Source organism: Papio anubis, chromosome 18 (assembly GCF_008728515.1).
Source record: "Papio anubis isolate 15944 chromosome 18, Panubis1.0, whole genome shotgun sequence".
NCBI classification, from domain to species: Eukaryota; Metazoa; Chordata; class Mammalia; order Primates; family Cercopithecidae; genus Papio; species Papio anubis.
In genome coordinates this window covers 12,675,364-12,695,404 of record NC_044993.1, presented here as the reverse complement: position 1 = coordinate 12,695,404, position 20,041 = coordinate 12,675,364, and the positions used below count along the sequence as shown (strand labels likewise).

Below are 20,041 nucleotides of genomic sequence, written 5' to 3'. Positions count from 1 at the left end.
TGTTGCCATGAATGAGGGCATCTCCACTCTCATGTCTGTGGGTGTGCAAGTGCAGGGCACAAATACAAGACTAGATGAGAGATTTGCATCTACATACAAATGCCCTCACATCTGTGAAGATCCTGTTTCCAGCACCAGCACGCCTCTCCATGCCAGGTGCATTCTCCTCTTTATTGGTGGTGTCACCCAAGGCTCAGTATTTCTTCACAAGGCACATTCTGGATATTGCAATTATTTGGCTTCTCCCAAGAGGCAGCTTATCAGAAAAAAGTTGGATCCAAGTGCCCTGCTCAGTTAACAAATGATATGCTGCTATACTCTTTTAGGTATTTTGAGGAACTGATTTGCATATTCATTCCAAGGCTTTTTTTCATGCATTAAACACATACTCAATTGCCTACTTGATAGCTACTCTTGAATATCTAAGATACATTGCAAATATATAGCGGCTAAAATGGAATTTTCCCTTATCCCTAAACCTGTTTCCAGTCATCCTCAAGACAATGATAGTGGTAAAACCATCCTCCAAATGCTTGGGGAAAAAACCTGAGACTCTCCCACATCTTTCTCTCTCAGAGTTCATTTCTTATACATCTCTAGTAACTTTTCTAGCTTCCAATTCTCTACTATAATACACTGCAAACAGATCCACATCCTGCCACCTTCACAGTCACCACCTGTTTCAGCGTCTGTCACTCCTTACCTGGAATTCTAGAACCATTTTCCTATTTCCCCAGTTTGCTTCTTGCCTCTTAATCACTTATTTACATAGCAGCCTGGTTGAATTTTTTTTTTTTTTTTTTTTGAGACGGAGTCTTGTTCTGATGCCAGACTGGAGTGCAGTAGCGCGATCTTGGCTCACTGCAAACTCTGCCTCCTGGTTCAAGTAGTTCTCCTGCCTCAGCCTCCCGAGTAGCAGGGACTACAGGCATATGCCACATGCCCGGCTAATTTTTGTATTTTTTAGTAGAGATGAGGTTTCACCATGTTGGCCAGGATGGTGTAAACCACTCTCTTTCTTGAAATCCTGATGTTGTTATTGGGATGAAATCCAAACTTCTTACCATGGCTTATATTAGCTGTGGGCCAACCCCGCCCCCACTATACCCCTCTCACACCTCAATACTTTCTTTCCTCACTATGCTATAGTTAGATTCGCCTATTTTTTAGTTCTTCTAAAATATTAAGTTGATTCTCCACATGAGGTTTTATTTATTCGGAGACAGTCTCGCTCTACCACCCAGGCTGGAGTGCAGTCGTGTGATCTCGGCTTATTGCAACCTCTGCCTCCCAGGCTCAAATGATTCTCCTGCCTCATCCTCTCAAGTAGCTGGGACTACAGGCATGCACCACCACGCCTGGCTAATTTTTGTATTTTTAGTAGAAACAGCGTTTCACCATGTTGGCCGGTCTGATCTCATAATCCTGGCCTCAAGTAATCCACCCACCTCAGCATCCCAAAGTGCTGGGATTACAGAGATAAGCCATCATACCCATCTGGGGTTTTAAATTGTTGCTTCCTCTGCCTGAATTTCCTCTACTCTTTACCTGGCTGGTTCTTCTCATCCTTCAAGTTTCACCTCACATGGTAATTCTCAGATAATTCCTCACCAACTCTCTAATTCAAACAGTCTCTCTCTTTTTTTTTTTCTTATACTTTATTTTCTCTCAAAGAACCTACCACAATCTATACATCTGCCTTTGTTTATATATTCATTTGTGTAATGCTGTACTGTACCTTCCAACATTCTAAGTTTCATTACAGCAGGAGAATTTTCTTTTCTGTTTATCTACTACTATACACCCAGTTTACTATCAATGTGAAACACAAGAGCAGCTCAGTGCATGTGACACAGAGGAACGCAGTGATTTCTTTTGTTTGAGACGGAGTTTCACTCACTCTGTTGCCTGGGCTGGAGTGCAGTGGTGCCATCTCGGCTCACTGCAACCTGTGCCTCCCAGGTTCAAGCAATTCTCCTGCCTCCACCTCCTGACTAGCTGGGATTACAGGCGTGCACCACTACAGCCAGCTAATTTTTGTATTTTTAGTAGAGATGGGGGTTCTGCCACGTTATCCCAGCTGGTCTCAAACTCCTGGCCTCAAGTGATCCACCTGCCTCAGCTGATTTCTTAATGTATGGACATTTTCACTATTCTGCTTTCTGAAGTTCTAGCAAATCTAAGAATCCATTAGGGAAACCAAGATGTCATCTGATTTCACCCACCATAACTCAACACACAGAATACAAACTCCCACACACTGGGTAAGAGAAATTCATTTCTATTTCTTTCCCCATAAACCACTGTGAGCTGCAGAAGGTCTATACCAATATCATGGTACATGGTATTTGTTCAAAGAATTACCCAGTCCCACCGTGCATGGAACAGAGAAAGATAATAAATTGAGTGCTTCAGTTTAGACAAAAGAAGTAGCTGCCTCTGAAAAACTGCCTTATTAATCACTTATCTGACCAAAATACCCCGAGATGATTGAGGACACAGCATGCTGTCAGCCCAGAAAACAAGCACTATGTGCCTTTCCTCAGCACCAAGAACACGGTAAGTGCCAATAGTCTTACGTGAATTAACATACGTAAGATAGAGGAAAATAAATTATTTCAAGTAAAAATCATTAGATAACTTTATGAACACAATCTTCCTAATAGTCACTTTTCAGATCAACCCTCTAGTTGCCACAGATCTAGGTCAGTGTCGGTCAAAATACACGCATACGTTCTCAGTGTTTTACGAATTCAAATCTGGATGACAGATGTTTCCAAATAGCAAACTCTCTATCCCCCACCTCTAGTAGGCTTTGTACCTCCCACAGAGTTCAAGCATTTCACATTGAGAAAAACCATATAATGACAAGTAGCTGAACCTTGCCAGTATTGGTGATATATTAGGATAATGGTGTGGGCAAGTGAGTCAGAAAGATTTATGTTCAAACCTCAGTCCTACCACTTACATGTAACACAATCTCTTTAAGGCTTGGTTTTCTCATCTGTACAATGGGGATTAAGTAACAATACCTACATTCCTAAGGTTGTTGTGGGCATTCAAGAAATGAATGCATGAAACTGATCACAGAATGCCTGAACCTACTCTATTATAGTCATAATAATAATGATAATAATAACAGTTGCATTGATCTTGATCTTATGTTTATTTGAGAAGAGAACAGTAATCTGAGTGTTACACAGATCTCATACTCCTGGGTGGAAAATATTTTGACTCCACTTCAGCTCTGTTTTTTTCCTGGTTGTATGAGATAGGCAAGTCTTTTAATCTTTTTTCACACTTGATTCCTTATTTTTCTGGTTAGTGAAGTCCATTTTCTACCTCGATTTCACAGGTAAGAAACTGAAGCTTAAATTGACTCATCAGAGTACCTGGATATGTAAGTGCTCAGTATAATTTCTAGACAACCTAAAGCAAATCACTTGCCTGTAAGAGCCAACAGTCAGCCCCATTTTACAAACAGAGAAAAAGCACTCAGAAACATGATGAGGACTAAAAAAAATGTTTCTATGATAACAACCTTGCAGGTCATTTCCAGATATGTTGGTTCTTTTAATTATCATTTTTATTACCCTTTTTTTCCTTATCTATGGGGAAGCTACAACCTACAAAATCATGATAGTTCAGTATGACGAAACTCTGCTGACACCCAAGCAAGCATTTTCTCTACTATTAATCCCTTCTCCTAGTCCAGTTGACCTATGTTATGAATAACTACAATGGAGCATCCAAATGGCATACATAGACAAACCAGAATAATATAAAAAGTATTCTTGCTACATTCTTTGGCATTCTTGAAACCCAAGCATATTGGTGAAAGGTTGGCCTCTAAATATGAAAATCTACCCATCCTCTTAGAGGCCCTTTGGGTTCCTGTCCTCTTCCTCCAAATGGAATCACTGTCTTCTCCCCATTACTTTGTAATTTAGCCTATTAGGAAACACTTTTCTTGTTGTTGTGTTGAAATGGAGTCTTGCTCTGTTGCCCAGGCTGGAGTGTAGTGGCATGATCTTGGCTCATGGCAACTTCCACCTCCTAGGTTCCAGCAATTCTCCTGCCTCAGCCCTGACTAACAGCTGGGATTACAGGCACGTGCCACCACACCTGGCTAATTTTTGTATTTCTAATACAGACAGGTTTTCACCATGTTGGCCAGGCTGCCCTCGAACTCCTGACCTCAGCCTCCCAAAGTGCTGGGATTATAGGCATGAGCCACTGTGCCCGGCCAGGAAACACCTTTGAACTAGAAGGATTGGAGTTCTTTAATCTGGCTCAAATTGCAGTCATCGCTATAAACGTAGCAAGAAGCACTGAGAACTGAATACACAGAAGGGGCTTACCTCAAAGACCAGCGTCTCATTTGTGGGCCCTGGTGCGTACAGACGTTCCGGGAGGTTGAAGGAGCGCTGGTATTCAAACGTGGTCCCAGCGAAGGGGAACTCCCCCGGCCAGTCTATGCTCCAGCCCCCGGTGAGGTAATACTTTTGACTGAGGCTTCGAACTGCGAGGTAACTGGAGGAAACCTGCAGCTCCTGGATTTCGATGCTTCGGGCACCAGCTGGAATGATGACCACCGGATAATATTCTAAATGGAAAGAAGAGAACACGTCTGAATTCTACCCTATGCACTGCTGAAAGGGGACTAGAAATGGCCCCTGACATGTAGTGTTCATTTTTATAGAGTGAGGTTTTTGAATCACTAGCTAAATTCATTTTTACTCTATGAAGCAAACATGATCAATGATTTCATTTTCCAAATAGTAAGAACACTAGAGAGAAAATGTATGTGGCTTCCCAAAGCCTTCCAAGCATATTTTCTGTGGACAAGAAATACACTCTTCTCCTTCCCAGACCAAAAAAGGCCACAAAATTCAGGAAGATTTTTAAAAAATCTTCCTAAGACCAAAGTGGGCGGATCACCTGAGGTCAGGAGTTTGAGACCAGTTTGGCCAGTGTGGTGAAACCCCATCTCTACTAAAAATGCAAAAATTAGCTGGACATGGTAGCAGGTGCCTACAATCCCAGCTACTCAGGAGGGTGAGGCAGGAGAATTTCTTGAACCTGGGAGGCAGAGGCTGCAGTGAGCTGAGATCACACCACTGTACTTCAGCCTGGGTAACACAGCGAGACTCTGTCTCAAAAAAAACAAAAAACAAAAAAACTTTCTAGAAGAAACTTGGAGCCATGTATCTTCAATGATGAAATTCAGAAAACAGGGATCAAAAGTTTAATTTTACTCAAGATATTTAGATAATTGCTTCAAATATTCATTTAACACTGTGAGTAGAGTTCACCAAAGTTTCACAATGTTTCTTTGCTTAACAAATGCACTTGGACATACAAGGGGCCTGGTTGGCATACTAAAAACGCAAAGCAGAAAGGCATTTATTTAGTATGTTTCTGCGAGGTAACGAATTGACGAAATTCCTCACAACTATCCTCCCTTACTCTTGCACAAGTGACAAATGCCACCATCACTAGTGTGTCCAGTGAACTAGTAAAAGGCTCAATCACATTTGGTGTGACTCAAATTTGTTCAGTAGCAAAAGTTGTGTCTCATTAGAAATAACAAACAGCAGCATCTCTCACCATTTGCTTTATGCTGGTTGAGGTACAGGCCTTTATAAAACTTGCAAGTTGAATTATCACCTTTGCAAACGCCACATGCATCTGAAACTGCTTTAGAGCCTAGTTCATGGTCACATCCCACTAGCTGTGACAAAAACAAAAAACATGAGAAAATCAAAGATCGGAGAAGCCAGAAACTGGGAATAATTAAGAGATACATGGTTCTCTGCATTTACAGAACATTAGAGAAGCAGTACAGCTTATGGTTAAGAATCATAGCTTCAAGTTGGACTCACTTGGGGTTGAAATTCCTACGCTGACATTATTAGATGACTGGGCAAGTTATATAACTTATCTAAGGCTTAGGCTCTTCACTGATGAAACTGGAATAAGAAGTCACCATTGCTACTAGTATCAGCTGAGATTATTCAGGCCAGCTGTGTGACTCCAACATAAAAATGCTGGACAATAGACACGCATGCATGTGTACAAACACACACCCTTAAAAGATCAAAGGGCTCAAACTAAAATTAAAATGGAAAAGAAAATGAGCAACCAAAGTGAAAGGAAAAATAACTGGGGACAAATAGTAGTAGTATTTCAAAATACATTTGTGAAGTTCTCATCGTGTAGTAAAGGTACTTAGTACACATGCAATAGAAGTTTATTATTTACATTTATTTTTTTGAGGTGGAATCTTGCTCTGTCCCCCAGGCTGGAGTGCACTGGAGCCATCTCGGCTCACTGCAAGCTCCGCCTCCCAGGTTCACGCCATTCTTCTGCCTCAGCCTCCTGAGTAGCTGGGACTACAGGTGCCCGCAACTACGTCCGGCTAATTTTTTTTCTATTTTTAGTAGAAACAGAGTTTCACCGTGTTAGCCAGGATGGTCTCAATCTCCTAACTCCGTGATCCACCCATCTCAGCCTCCCAAAGTGCTGGGATTACAGGCATGAGCCACTGCACCTGGCCTAAGTTTATTATTTACATTCTTACTTCATTTTTACAACTCCTATGCAAAGTAGGATATAGCATCGTCTCCTTCTATATATGTGCAAGTAGAGTGAAAAATAAACTAAAATAATTGGACAAGGCTCATGCAACAAGTAAATGAGGAATGTATATATGGTGCTCGGCCAGGCGTGGCAGCTCACGCCTATAATCCCAGCACTTTGGGAGGCCGAGGTGGGTGGATCACCTGAAGTCAGGAGTTCAAGACCAGTCTGGCCAACATGGTGAAATCCCGTCTCTACTAAAAACACAAAATCAGCCGGGCATGGTGGCATGCACCTGTAATCACAGTTACTAGGGTGGCTGAGGCAGGAGAATCACTTGAACCCGGGAGGCAGAGGTCGCAGTGAGCCGAGATCGCACCATTGCACTCCAGCCTGGGCAACGAGAGTGAAATTTCGTCTTAAAAAAAAAAAAAAAAAAAGACATGGTGCTCAAATCCAGTGAAACACTTTGCCCTTTCCCTCTATGCCACCTGCTTTTCTGCAGACACACCATCTCTCACACCACTCTTCACAGTACACCTATGATATGATGAAACACAAGCATGCTCATATACTCCAAAGCAGAAACATTCTCTTACTTCACAAACCCCGTCAATACAAACATCATTTTTGTTTGGGGAGCAGGGAGTTCCATCTTTCACTTTGCCGGACATTGCAAAAAAAAATTCAAAGTTCTCAGCCTTGCAGTACAGTTTGCATCGATCTTCCTCTAGAAGCAAAGAGATCAAGATAGGAAATGGTCAAGAGGAAACTAAGGAAAAATGATACGATTGCCAAAAGGATGAATTAAATTTACTGAGAAAGCTGTCATGATGAAAATGGAAAATGTTATGCACAGTGTTATATGCATATGTGCATGTGCGTATGCACATATAAGCCCATATTATGTGACTTTCAAAGCATGAGTCCCATTTAACAATCCATATAAAACTAATTTAAGAGTAATATGTAACAATTTTATTTTTCTCATCCTTAGGGATAGTCACCATACACATGATCAATGGGTTACTATCCAGCCTCCCTGGATAGTAAATCTTTCAGGTTTCAAAGGCCTGATGGTCAGCCATTGACAACATAGAAATGAAGTAGTGTTGTTGTGTTCTAATAAAACCCGATGAAACAAATACACACCAGATTTGGCCAGCAGGCCATAGTTTGATGACCTTGATTTAGGGCATGGATTACTTTAGATATTTACTCAGTCTGTTAAGAGAAAAGGTTTTAGGCACCAGGGAGAAAAGTCATATGGTTAGTCATGTTTGTAAAACATATATAGAAAAAAAAAAAACCATGTCATAAAAATGAAGAGAAAGCAAATAAACTCATCCCGAAAGCTACAAAATGGTAACTTCTATTGGCCCTTAAATCCCTGAGACGTTTCTGATATCAGAGGCAAAAATAAAATATATATATATATATTTATAGAGCTCTTGTTATCAGAAAGGAGTTCCTATGCCAATTTCTCAAATAGAAAGAGCTCTTCTTGGCCAGGAATTCCAGATGATGTTTCTCCCAAGAGACCTTCTGTGGGCGATATTGAGCAATATCCCCTAACAACAGTTTTACAAATGTGTCAACAGTTGGCAAATAGTGCTTCATAAAACCTCTCAATAAAAGACAAAGTCAAAACTCAAACATGAAAGGATTTAAATTATCACAGTTCAAATATGCAGATATGTGGGTGGGTTAAAAGTTTCTCTCTCATCTATTTTTTTTTTAAATAGCAGCTTTATTTAATGCCTCCTAGTTTCTGCACATGAGATTAGGGAGTTGGATGACCTATATGCCCTTTCTTTTCTCTATCATTTCCAGGAATTAACAAGTTTTAGAAAGTTCCCTTTTTTTTTTTCCTTTTAGCACAGATTCCTGGGTGAGTTTATGAGTCCCTTAGTAACACAGAGGAAAGAAGGGAAAAAACTTCACTCCTGTAGCATACAGATTGGCCACATTCATAAACAAAGTCTTCCTTTGTTCTTTCTTAACTGCAGAAATATCGCAAGACCTTAAAGTCATGGTCAGTCTCCCCTGATGTAAGTATCAAAAGGAGACAAGGAGAGACTAGAAGGCCTTAACTTTTCTGTCTCCCTCCATTGAGAGGTCAGATCCTAAGGCTGGGAGTCTATGTTTGATTCAATGCATTCTCCTATGCATCTAGCAAAGTGTCTCCTACACAAAAAGAGCTCAGTAAACATCTGTCGCATGCATGAATGAAATTGCATGCTCCCTACTCAGTGAAAACTGCAATAAAATTAGTGAAAGAACTTTGAAACCAGCAAATACTTTCTAAATTGCAAAATGTATTTGTTTAACTTCCTCCTTATATCTTCAACACAGAATTTATTTAAGGGTACAGGACCGATTGCATAAACACTATATTTAAATGAAAGACGTAGTGTGATAAAGGCCAAGGAATATCCATGAAGCCAAAGCAAAGAATAAAAGAGGAAGTAAAAGGAGGGACAACAGAGTCATGGAGAAAGAACCACAGACAGGAAGCATGGGTTTGCAAGAGTATACAACCAAGAGAAAGGAAATCTTCCAAGTTTGGAATTGGAAGCAACTGCAGCGTCTGCTGGGACCTGCTGTATAGCATCCTTCCTTTGAAATCACTCAGTTCCTGGTAGAATGCCTCTAGTGATGGGGAGCTTATTACTTACAGAGGGAGTATATTTTCATTTTGGACAGTTAATATTTAGTTACTTATTCATTCATTTCAAAAATTAAAACCATTACATAAATATATACCAAATGCTGTTCTTAGATGCTGGAGATACAAGCAAGCTCAAGATAGAAAAAGCCTTAGTCCTTGTGGAACCTAAATTCTTGTGGGGAGGAAGATAACAAATAAATGACTAGATAAAAATACATTCATGCACTGAGAAGAGCTATGAAGAATAAAACGGGGTAAAGCGTTCAGAGAACAACATGAAGGAAGAATATTTTGACAGGCTGTCAAGGAAGGTGTCTCTGAGGATATAATATGGCTAGATTGTTCTCAGCCCTTGAATTAATTCTGTTCTCTAAAGCAATTTGAAATAAATCGAACATCCTTCCTATTCAATAGCTCTTTGAAGTTTTGAATGTAACTCGTTTCTCAGTAAACCTCTATATGTCCCTCATTACTTCCTCCTAAGACACAGCTTTGGAACTGTCTCTATCTATGCTTTATGGACAAACAGTCATGACCCAAAACCACATCAGTGCTCCTGAAATGGCTGGGCTGATACTGAGCAAAGCTGCACAATCCTCTCGTTTGATTTGGAGGCTCTACTTGTTATAATGATGCCTGTAATTATATAAGCTTCCTTTATGATCACTGATTAATATAGGTTCATGTTGAGCTTTTGCACAGAACAGCCCATTAAACTTATTATCTTTCCAGTCTACACATGGGCGGTTGGGATTCGCATACAATCCTGTTTCAAGACAGCATGAATACGTTTTGATAAATCGAATGGATAGAAGTAATGAAACAACTAGAATGATGACAGCTTATTCTACATAGGTAAAAGCAACTACATTAAACTGTTCTGCTGTAACTGATGTTTTATTATTCAGTCAAAATAAAGACATATTAATTTAAAAAGTAAAATACAAGCCATAATAACTTTAGGTATAGTAAGTACCAAGAACCTAGTATAATTTTTATTTATGATTCTGTGTGTGTGTCTGCATGCATGCACACACTTTACAAACAGGCCTTCCCATGCTTGTAATTAACTGACATGTCAGTTACTGTGTATGGTGCCTCTGTGGGGTATATATGGTTTCATGAGTTTTTGGTCTGGACACTTCATACCCATTTCAATTAAGATCCCTGGGAGACTTAATTGCCAAAATGTCAAAGGTAAGTTGAGAAACATAAGTACATTCCAAACATATGAAACCTTGGGTTTACAGATGTGGGAGACAAGAGGTATCTTATGGGAAAAAAAATATATAGTGGAAAAATAAAACCCATGGAATGAAACACTGGGCCAGGATGGGTCTGGGGAATGAAAGGTAAACATGGAAATTCTTTGATACGGGCAACAATTTCTTCTGTATTGTTCAATCACATTATTATCCACATAGAGACTTATTTGAATGTCATAGAGACCACATTACCTTCCACTTTTGTATAGGGTTTCCACTGGTAGAACCATCCACGGAAAGGTTTGCTATTATATTCTGCGCACTGTTGAGCCCGAAAATCCAAGCTATTTTCATTACAAGGGTTAATGTTGCACAGCTGATAAATACGGCTAGAACCTGGACAGAATTTGCCACCATACTGAGGCCTAAAAATGAAATTAATGAACTTTAATGTTAGCAATCAAAGGGTTCACTGTTAGTCACACATAATAATAGAGAGGCAATCAGGATGAACATTGTCACAATGTATGCAAATGCGCACAGTCTATTACAGGAATGCAAGTACATAGCATACAATTTACCACCTTCTTTCTTGAATCTAGGCTAGACAAACTAATCAATCAGGGAATCTTTTTTTCTAGTTCTTTTCTTTACCACTGCTCACTCATTAAAATTGGCATGCTAAATCAAATTTATTTGCCATCACCAATCTAATTTTTACATTCTGTCAATTTGCCTAAACACTGTTGAAATAATATTTACTTTTTATTATTTTTGAGACAGGGTCTCACACTGTTGTCCAGGCTGGAATGCAGTGGCATGATCTCGGCTCACTGCTGCCTCCCCATCTCTCTGGCTCTGCCTCCTACCTCAGCCTCCCAAGTAGCTGGGACTAGAGGCATGCACTACTACACCTGGCTAATTTTTGTACTTTTTGTTGAGATGTGGTTTCACCATGCTGCCCAGGCCAGTCTCAAACTCCTCAACTCAAGTGATCCACCCCCGTCAGGCTCCCAAAGTGTGGGGATTACAGGTGTGAACCACTGCATCCAGCCTGAAAGAATATTCTTTTGTTTTTTAATTAAAAACTTTTTAAAAACTTTTATTTTAGGTTCAAGGGTACATGTAAAGGTTTGTTATACAGGTAAATTGCGTCTCACAGGAGTTCGGTGTGCAGACTATTTCATCGCCTAGGTAATAAGCATAGTATCTGACACATAGTTTTTCAATCCTCTCCCTCCTCCAACCCTCCACCCTCAATGTCCGTTGTTCTCTTTTTTGTGCCCATTTGTACTCAATGTTTAGCTCCCATTTATAAGGAAGAATATGTCATATTCAGGTTTCTGTTCCTGCCTTAAGTTGGCTTAGGAGAATGACCTCCAGTTCTATCTGACAGCAAAAGACATGATTTCACTCTTTTTTATGGCTGCATAGTATTCCATGGTATATATGTATCACATTTTCTTTATCCAGTCTACTGTTGATGTGTATTTAGATTGACTCCATGCCTTTGCTATAACGAATAGTGCTACAATGAACATATATGTGCATGTGTCTTTATGGTAGAACAATTTTTTAATTTCTAATTTTTTTATTTCAATAGGTTGTTTGGTTACATAAATAAGTTATTTAGTAAACATTTCTGAGATTTTAATGCACCCCTCACTCGATCAGTGTACCCTGTACCCAACGTGTAGTCTTTTATCCCTTGCCACCTCCTACCCTTTCCCCTTGAGTCCCCAAAGTCCAATGTATCATTCTTATGCCTTTGTGTCCTCATAGCTTAGCTCCCACATATGAGTGAGAACATACAATGTTTGGTTTTCTATTCCTGAGAAACAACACAATTTGCAATTGCAAAAATATGGAACCAGCCCAAATGCCCATCAATCAACGAGTAAAGAAAATATGGTGTATATAGATCATGGACTACTACTAAGCCGTAAAAAGTAATGAAATAATGGCATTCACAGCAACCTGGATGAAACTGGAGACTGCTGTTCTAACTGAAGGGATTTTCTTGACCCTCATCATATTAGCTCCTCTGTTAGGGAAATCTGTAAACACACCTAAATGTTCTTTTACTGTATATGTGTGCTTGCGTGCTACCTGCACACACCCTATCTTTTGGCATCAAAAGCTGTTCAAACATGAACCCAAGCTACCTCTCCAGCTTTCTCCCATTTTCTAACACTCTCATTATCTTCCCACACTTTGCCATGCACCTGCTATTGCAGAGAATGTCAGCACATTGGGGAGAAGGAACAGAAAGCACCATTTGCCGCTCTCCCCAATTCAGCTGTCAGTCATTGAGATATTTTGATTATAATATGACTGTTGTGTGTTCCTTCTGATTGATTCTGAACCCAGAGGGAAAACATTCTCTTGTTTTCATCAGCATAATCACTTCTCAGCTTTGCAGGTGGCCTACTCCTTTCCTGCCAAGCACAATGGGAAATGGATTTCCAGAGTAGGGAATTCCATTAGAACATAAATAATTATGATGTAAAGGCAAGCTCTTTAAGATCTTGGTAGGCAGAGTCTAATCTGCAAAAACCAGAAAGCAAAATAAAGGAAAAAAGAGCACCACCACATTGAAAATTACCCATATCATTGTATCCAGCTTACTCTGTGCACAGAGCTGTGGTTTCTTTTCATTCCTACCATTTGGAGTTTTCTCTGAAGGCCAAAACTCAACTATGGATCATCTTGTATAAAGATTTGATGCCAACATGTAACATGAAAGGCGGCTCCAGGTTAATAAATTTATGTGATTAAAATTCCTTGTCTTTTTAGGAAGCACAAGTATGCTCTAAAACAGCCCTGGAATTGCTTCAGCATAATTTATCCAGTCCTCCTATAGCTGCATGCTAAAATGGATTCAACAGGAACGGGAAATGTCACACTGCCAGAGTGAGAGTTTTATGCTATTTCAAAACACTCTAGAGCAACTACTTAAACATGCAGCAGCCATTGTGATAAATCAGATCCCTGAAGACTTCTTAAATGATTATCTAAAAAGCACTTAGAAAAATCTTAAAGTGCTATATCATAGCCTCAATATTCCTGGTCATCTTTACAAGGCGTATTTAAAACTAATTTCTCAGTTTAAGACTCTCTGAGATTTAACAAACCTCATTTGGACCCTATGAAGTTAATGAAGGGAAAGAGGACTGCAAGGTGTTACTTTGTCGACTTATAGAACTTGTAACATGGAAAAGACCACCAAATTCATACAGCCATTGTCCTCCTTTTATAGATGAAGTGGGAACCAGCTGACAAGAGCTCACAAAACTTGTTGAAGGAGGGTCACACAGCTAGAAAGAAACAGAGACGAGCTCAAGCTCAGGCCTGTGGACTCAGTTCAGGATTTTTTTCCTACTTAACTATGCCTGCATTTAACTGAGTTCTTAGGCCATGGGGCCAGGCATGGAAAGAAAGATGAATAACGTGCAATGTTTAGGGAGCTGGCCTTTTACAATGAGGCAGATTCTTTTTTTTTTTTCTTTTTAATTTTTGATACAGAGTCTTGCTCTATCACCCAGGCTGGAGAGAAGTGGCACAATCTTGGCTCACTGCAGCCTCAAATTCCGGAACTCAAGCAATCCTCCTACCTCAGCCTCCTGAGTAGCTAGGACTACAGACATGTGCCACTATGCCTGGCAAATTTTTGAAATTTTTATAGAGACGAAGGTCTGTGTTGCCCAGGCTGGTCTCAAAATCCTGGCCTCAAGCAGTCCTCCTGCCTTGGCCTCCCCAAGTGCTGGAATTACAAGTATGATCCATCAAACCTGGCCAGACCCTGATTTAAACACAGTATTCTCTGCCTCCTCCCAGCTTAACTTTAGGCGATTTTATTTAATCTCCTCATTTGCAAAATAGGAACAACTGTGACAATTAACTGACCTAACCTTTGTAAAGAATGTAGGGCAGTACCTAGGGCAGAGTTAGAATAAATTATAACTATTTATAAATGCCTTATGCTTTTGTATTGAGTACCCACCCTGTGCTGAGTATTATGTGATCTGATTTTTATATACTATTACATTTCATTTTTAATTATGCGATATGGGTCAAAGTGATCAAAAGTAATTGCTGGCAAGCATTTGGGCATTTCCATAAAAATATAGACAATATTTGTTTGCACCTTTGAACATGAGTGTTAGCCTAACTTAACAGAAAATTCTATCATGATATGTCTTGGTGTAAGAAGTTCTTTAATATTACAAAGAAACATAGAAATAGAAAACAAAAACCTAGGCACATGATTTTGTCCTTATATTAGACAGCTATAAAGAACATACCAGCATTTGCTTCTGCATCATTTATCAAGTCCTGACTACAAATATTTACAATGGTGTTGCTTGGATAAGTATTAAAATCACTTAGAGAGCTCTGTTAAACTATATACATATACAGATTCCTGGGGACCTCCACCCACTTTCTCAATAACAGTACCTGATATGGAAGATCCAGAAATCAGTATGTTTAAAAACACACCTGGTGATTCTGATAACCAGCTGAGCCTCAAAATTACTGGTTGGAAAATACACCACCAGTTAGATTCAATTATTCTTCTGGGGCCATGATTTTCCTCCTAACTCCATGTGCTAAGTTGCGTTAGAGTTAGCAGACAATTCTTTCTCAAATAGACTCATGTTTTAGGAAAGTTCTAGAACACCTTACCACATCACTAATAATTTTCTTGGAGAGTTTATAGAAATTTCACTAGGGCTCCCTTATGGGGTGATAATTTAATAAACAAATAACCAGAAAAAAACGAAAAATGTCAAAGGATTAAGACTATGGGATCTTAATCTGACTCTGCCATTACCAGCATGGGGACTTGAGCAAGAGTTGCTACTCTGAATGGGGCCCTCTGCCTCCCTTGGTTACTCATCTGTGAAATAACTGGATTAGGCAGCAGGTTTCAACTCATGTGTCAGTTCTAACCTGATTTGGAACAAATGCCTACAGAAGGATATTGGGAAGGTCCCTGAGGCATAGGAGGGCTCAGCGAAAAACAGGGCTTCCATCAGTTAACATTGTTTACCACTTACATGGGACAAAGGACGTCCCTGTGTGCCTGGCATTGGCCATTCCAGAGCCAGATAGCCGTCAACAAAAAATTGGTAAATCTATGAATCAGCCAAGAATCATTCATTTTTTATGAAATAAAATATGTTCTGGGAAAAACACCTTTATATGAAACAGAAACCTCACACTGCTTCTTGGATGAGACAATGAAAATGGCTACACTGAGCGATATTAATAGAACCAAATACTTAAACTGAAGCAAGAAAGAAATCCATAACTTGAAACAGGGAGAAAAAACCAGCATTACTGCAACAGAGTGAAATAAGAACAGAGAGAGAACAATTAATTCAATTGTCTCGGGATCACCTATCATCTACTTATTTTTGGCTTCATGCATAAAGTAAACAGTATCCTGATTTATTTTTAATCTTGTTTAAAATGATAAAACTGCACTGAATGAAAATACATTAGTGATTAATTCTTCTATTAGGCATCTCTAAATTACAATATGTTGTTTCCATGAACAATGCCCTATTATAATGAGAGCTCTCAATCCTACAGATATGAGAGGTTTTAATTTAAATCTCAGGGGTGTCATTCATGCATTTTACCAGCAGAGCTATTGAATTAGGTAATCTATGTCTTTCTTGGGAAAATATCGAGATTGTAAAATGTTGTAATGTATGAAAACCAGATCCATGAACTATGCTTCAAAAATGCAAAGTAATATGATGATTTTAACAATTCAACTTAAGACATGCTTGCATTCAAAGTATCAGGAGGGTAGAAACTACCCTCCTGCTTAAACCAGGAGATACTGAAACAACATCATTAATCGTTTTAATATTGTTACTAAAACAATAACCCGGTATAAGTTGCAAATGCATCACCAGCCTCCTTATCATTATATTCAGTCACTGGGTCTGATTACATCTGTGAGTCTCAATCAGAGATGATTTTGTCTCATATAGGACATTTAGCAATGTCTGGAGACATTTTTGGTTGTCACAGTTTGGTGGGTGGGTGGCAGAAGAGTGGACCCTACTGGCATTAGTAGGTCAAGGGCAGGGATGCTGCTAAACATCTTACCATGTCCAGGACAAACCTCCACAACAAAGAATTTTCCAGCCCATGTCAATAGTGCTGAAATTGAAAAGATCTATTTTAGCCTGCGATATTCCAAGTAGCACCTAACACGTGATGGTCCAAGTGTCTCCAAATTCTGCTTTATATTTTGGGGAAAAAAATTGACTTTTTATCTAACTCAGACTGCTGATTCAAATGAAGTACTATTCATTTTTTAAAAAATTTCCTTTTGCTCTAGTGTCATTATTTCTCAATTTACCAAATAGTTATGCAATGTTAATGACATGTCAAACCCTTTTCTAAGGCACTTTACAAACATTAACTCAGTTGACGTAGGTGCTATCATTATCCCGTTTTTATAAATGAGGAATCTGGAGCAGGAAGACTAAGTTGTCTATGGTCATGGATCAGAAGTGTTAGGGTCAGGATGCAAAAACGGTCTGTCAAACTTCAGAGTCTATGTTCTCATCCTCTTCACTATGCTACCAACTTAAATCGTGTTGTAAATTAAATGTTTTCCAAGGTTCCATCACATTCTTCTCACCCCATCACATTCTTCAAAGGTCAGTGTCATCAGTAAAGGCTCTGCCTCTCCACGCTCCTTTGGTAGGTTGACCTCTGTGACCCCGTCCTCCCGGTGAGCTTGGGATGAGGATGATAAAAACCACACAGATCCCAGAACCTTTTGTTGAATGCCCATGGAATGTTCCCCAGTCTGTCAGGCATCCTACAGATGCAATTTCTAATCCTCATCCAACCTTCCAAGGTTATCTGCTACATTTTTTTGTACATAAACCCAGGTCAAATGACTTTTACAAAGCCACAGAGTTAAGAAGTGGCAGACACACGGTTTAGAGTCTTTCTATCTATCGCCAAAACCTGGGCTCTCTCTACATCATCCTGCCAATTGGAAAATCTACATCTCACATGTGTTTCATGTGGGAGTTAGAGCATATAAAAGTAACATAAAACCGGCCAGGCGCGGTGGCTCAAGCCTGTAATCCCAGCACTTTGGGAGGCCGAGACAGGTGGATCACGAGGTCAGGAGATGGAGACCATCCTGCCTAACAAGGTGAAACCCCGTCTCTACTAAAAATACAAAAAATTAGCCGGGCGTGGTGGCGGGCACCTGTAGTCCCAGCTACCCGGGAGGCTGAGGCAGGAGAATGGTATGAACCCAGGAGGCGGAGCTTGCAGTGAGCTGAGATCGTGCCACTGTACTCCAGCCTGGGCAACAGAGCGAGACTCCGTCTAAAAGAAAAAGAAAGTAACATGAAACCACCTTCATGTTCACAGAGCACAAACTGCAGTTCAGATTCCAGTATGACCAGACCAAAGAGCGCCCACAGGTGACCACAGGCCACTTTCAATCCACAGCTGATCGGACTAGTTGTCACAGCGGATTTTTCTGTCTTTAGAGAAAATTGAATTTGCTGTTAATATTTTTAAAATTGGGAAATTTCACATGCAGCATTTTTCCGTATTTCTGGTTTCTCTTGAAAAGTCAGGCAGATCTGTCAACACGTGTTGATGTACATTCCTGCAAGGCAAAAATCAGCATACTTTCTGCAGTTCACCCGTTTGAGAGACTCACGAGGTTTGCCGGCCAAACTTTTCTGTTCTACAGTATCACAAGTATTTAATTATATGACGGTAGAACCCTAGTTTAGATGAATAGAGTAGCTCAGAGTCTTACTGGATCATCACAGTCCGATAGAGAATGACTCTCCTTTGCTGTGTTTTGGTTTCTGCCCACCACACCTTCCCTCGGTGCACATGGACTTTACATACGAACAGTACAACTCTGGTTGATTGTTACTAACTGGAGGGAAGAAAATGGCACTTTAAAACAGTGTTTTCTCACACCAGGGCCTGTCGGGGGGTGGGGGGCAAGGGGAGGGAGAGCTTTAGGACAAATACCTAATGAATGCGGGGCTTAAAGCTTAAATGATGGGTTGATAGGTGCAGCAAACCACCATGGCACATATGTACCTAGGTAATAAACCTGCACGTTCAGCACATGCATCCCACAACTTAAAGTAAAATAACATAAAAAAAGAAATACCAAAAAAATAAAACAGTGTTCTGTTGGTGGGAATGTAAATTAGTATGGTGGTTCCTCAAAAAAACTAAAAGTAGGACTACCATATGATCCAGCAATCCCAAAACGAAGGAATACCCCAAAGGAAGGAAATCAGTGTATAGAGATACCTGTATTCCCATGTTCACTGCAGCATTATTCACAATAGCCAAGACACGGAAGTAACCTAAGAGTCCCTCAATGCATGAATAAATAAAGAAAATGTGGCACGTAAACATAATTGAATAGTGTGCCATGTTTTCTTTATCCATTCATCCTATTAATGCTACTAGATAGTATAGATACTATATATTAATACTATTATATATAGTCTTACATATACGATATAGTATTGTATATGCTATATATGAATAGTAATTATATATAATATAGTATAATAGTATTATTCAAATTAATAGTATTCAGCCTATTGTGATAGTATTAATCCTATTTCATACTATGAATCCTATTTATTACTATTCAGCCATTATAAAAATGAAATCCTGTGATCAACGTGATGGAAGCTTGGAAAACATTTAATTTAATTTAATTTACAACACAATTTAAGTTGGTAGCATACTGAAGATGAATGGAGCTGCAGGACATTATATTAAGTGAAATAAGCCAAATGGAGAAAGACAAATACTGCATTTTCTCCCATGTGAGAGCTAAAAAAAAAAGAAACTGAACTCAGAGCTAGAGCTAGAGAGTGGATTGATAGAGCTGGGAAGGGTAGTGGGGAGGGAGAACGGTAATGTTGGGATGGTTAATGGGTACAAAAAAAAAGTTAGAATGAATAAGATCTAGTATTCAGTAACACAAATAGGGTGACTATCATTAACAATAATTTATTGCGTATCTTAAAATAACTGAAACCATGAAATGTGCCTAATAAAGAAATGATTTTGGAATGTTTTTTAATAAAGAAACAATAAAGCCTAGAGGTGATGGATCTCTCATTATGCTGATTTGATTGTTCCACATTGTACACCTGCATCAACACATCACATGTACCCCCATAAATATGTATAACTATGATGTACCCAAAATAATTAAAAATTTAAAAAACTTATTAAAGTATGAACAAGAAAAACCGGTGTGTGACAGGCTGAAGGTTAATGCCTTGCAAAAACTACCTTTCTGCTGGAGCCTTACTTGGGGTTATTGCAGTGTCTCTCCTGGTACTTGACTCCTCCACCACATGTCCGGGAACATTCTGACCACTTCGACCAGGCGGACCACTGGCCATGGATGGGCCGGGGCCCCAGCTCCCCAAACTTTACGCACTGGCCTTGCCGACACCACTGTGAAAAGAACGTTTAAGATGGTTCCTGTCAGACACCACCTGGGAAAGCACAGGGAGTTGCCAACACCTGCACA

The 20,041-nt window shown here is 39.6% G+C and overlaps 1 protein-coding gene across 3 annotated transcripts in view; it reads right to left on the bottom strand.

The window, feature by feature from the left end:
• Positions 1-20,041, bottom strand: part of ADAMTS18 (ADAM metallopeptidase with thrombospondin type 1 motif 18) — a 151,370-nt gene that overhangs the window by 32,238 nt on the left and 99,091 nt on the right. For all 3 annotated transcript variants that reach the window (XM_021932191.2, XM_021932190.2, XM_009196904.3), the window contains 5 exons: positions 19,817-19,965; positions 10,711-10,883; positions 7,182-7,312; positions 5,611-5,734; positions 4,362-4,606 (listed from right to left, as the gene is read on the bottom strand). In XM_021932191.2, coding sequence (XP_021787883.2) covers positions 4,362-4,606; positions 5,611-5,734; positions 7,182-7,312; positions 10,711-10,883; positions 19,817-19,965 — 822 coding nt within the window. The remainder of the gene's footprint in view (positions 1-4,361; positions 4,607-5,610; positions 5,735-7,181; positions 7,313-10,710; positions 10,884-19,816; positions 19,966-20,041) is intronic.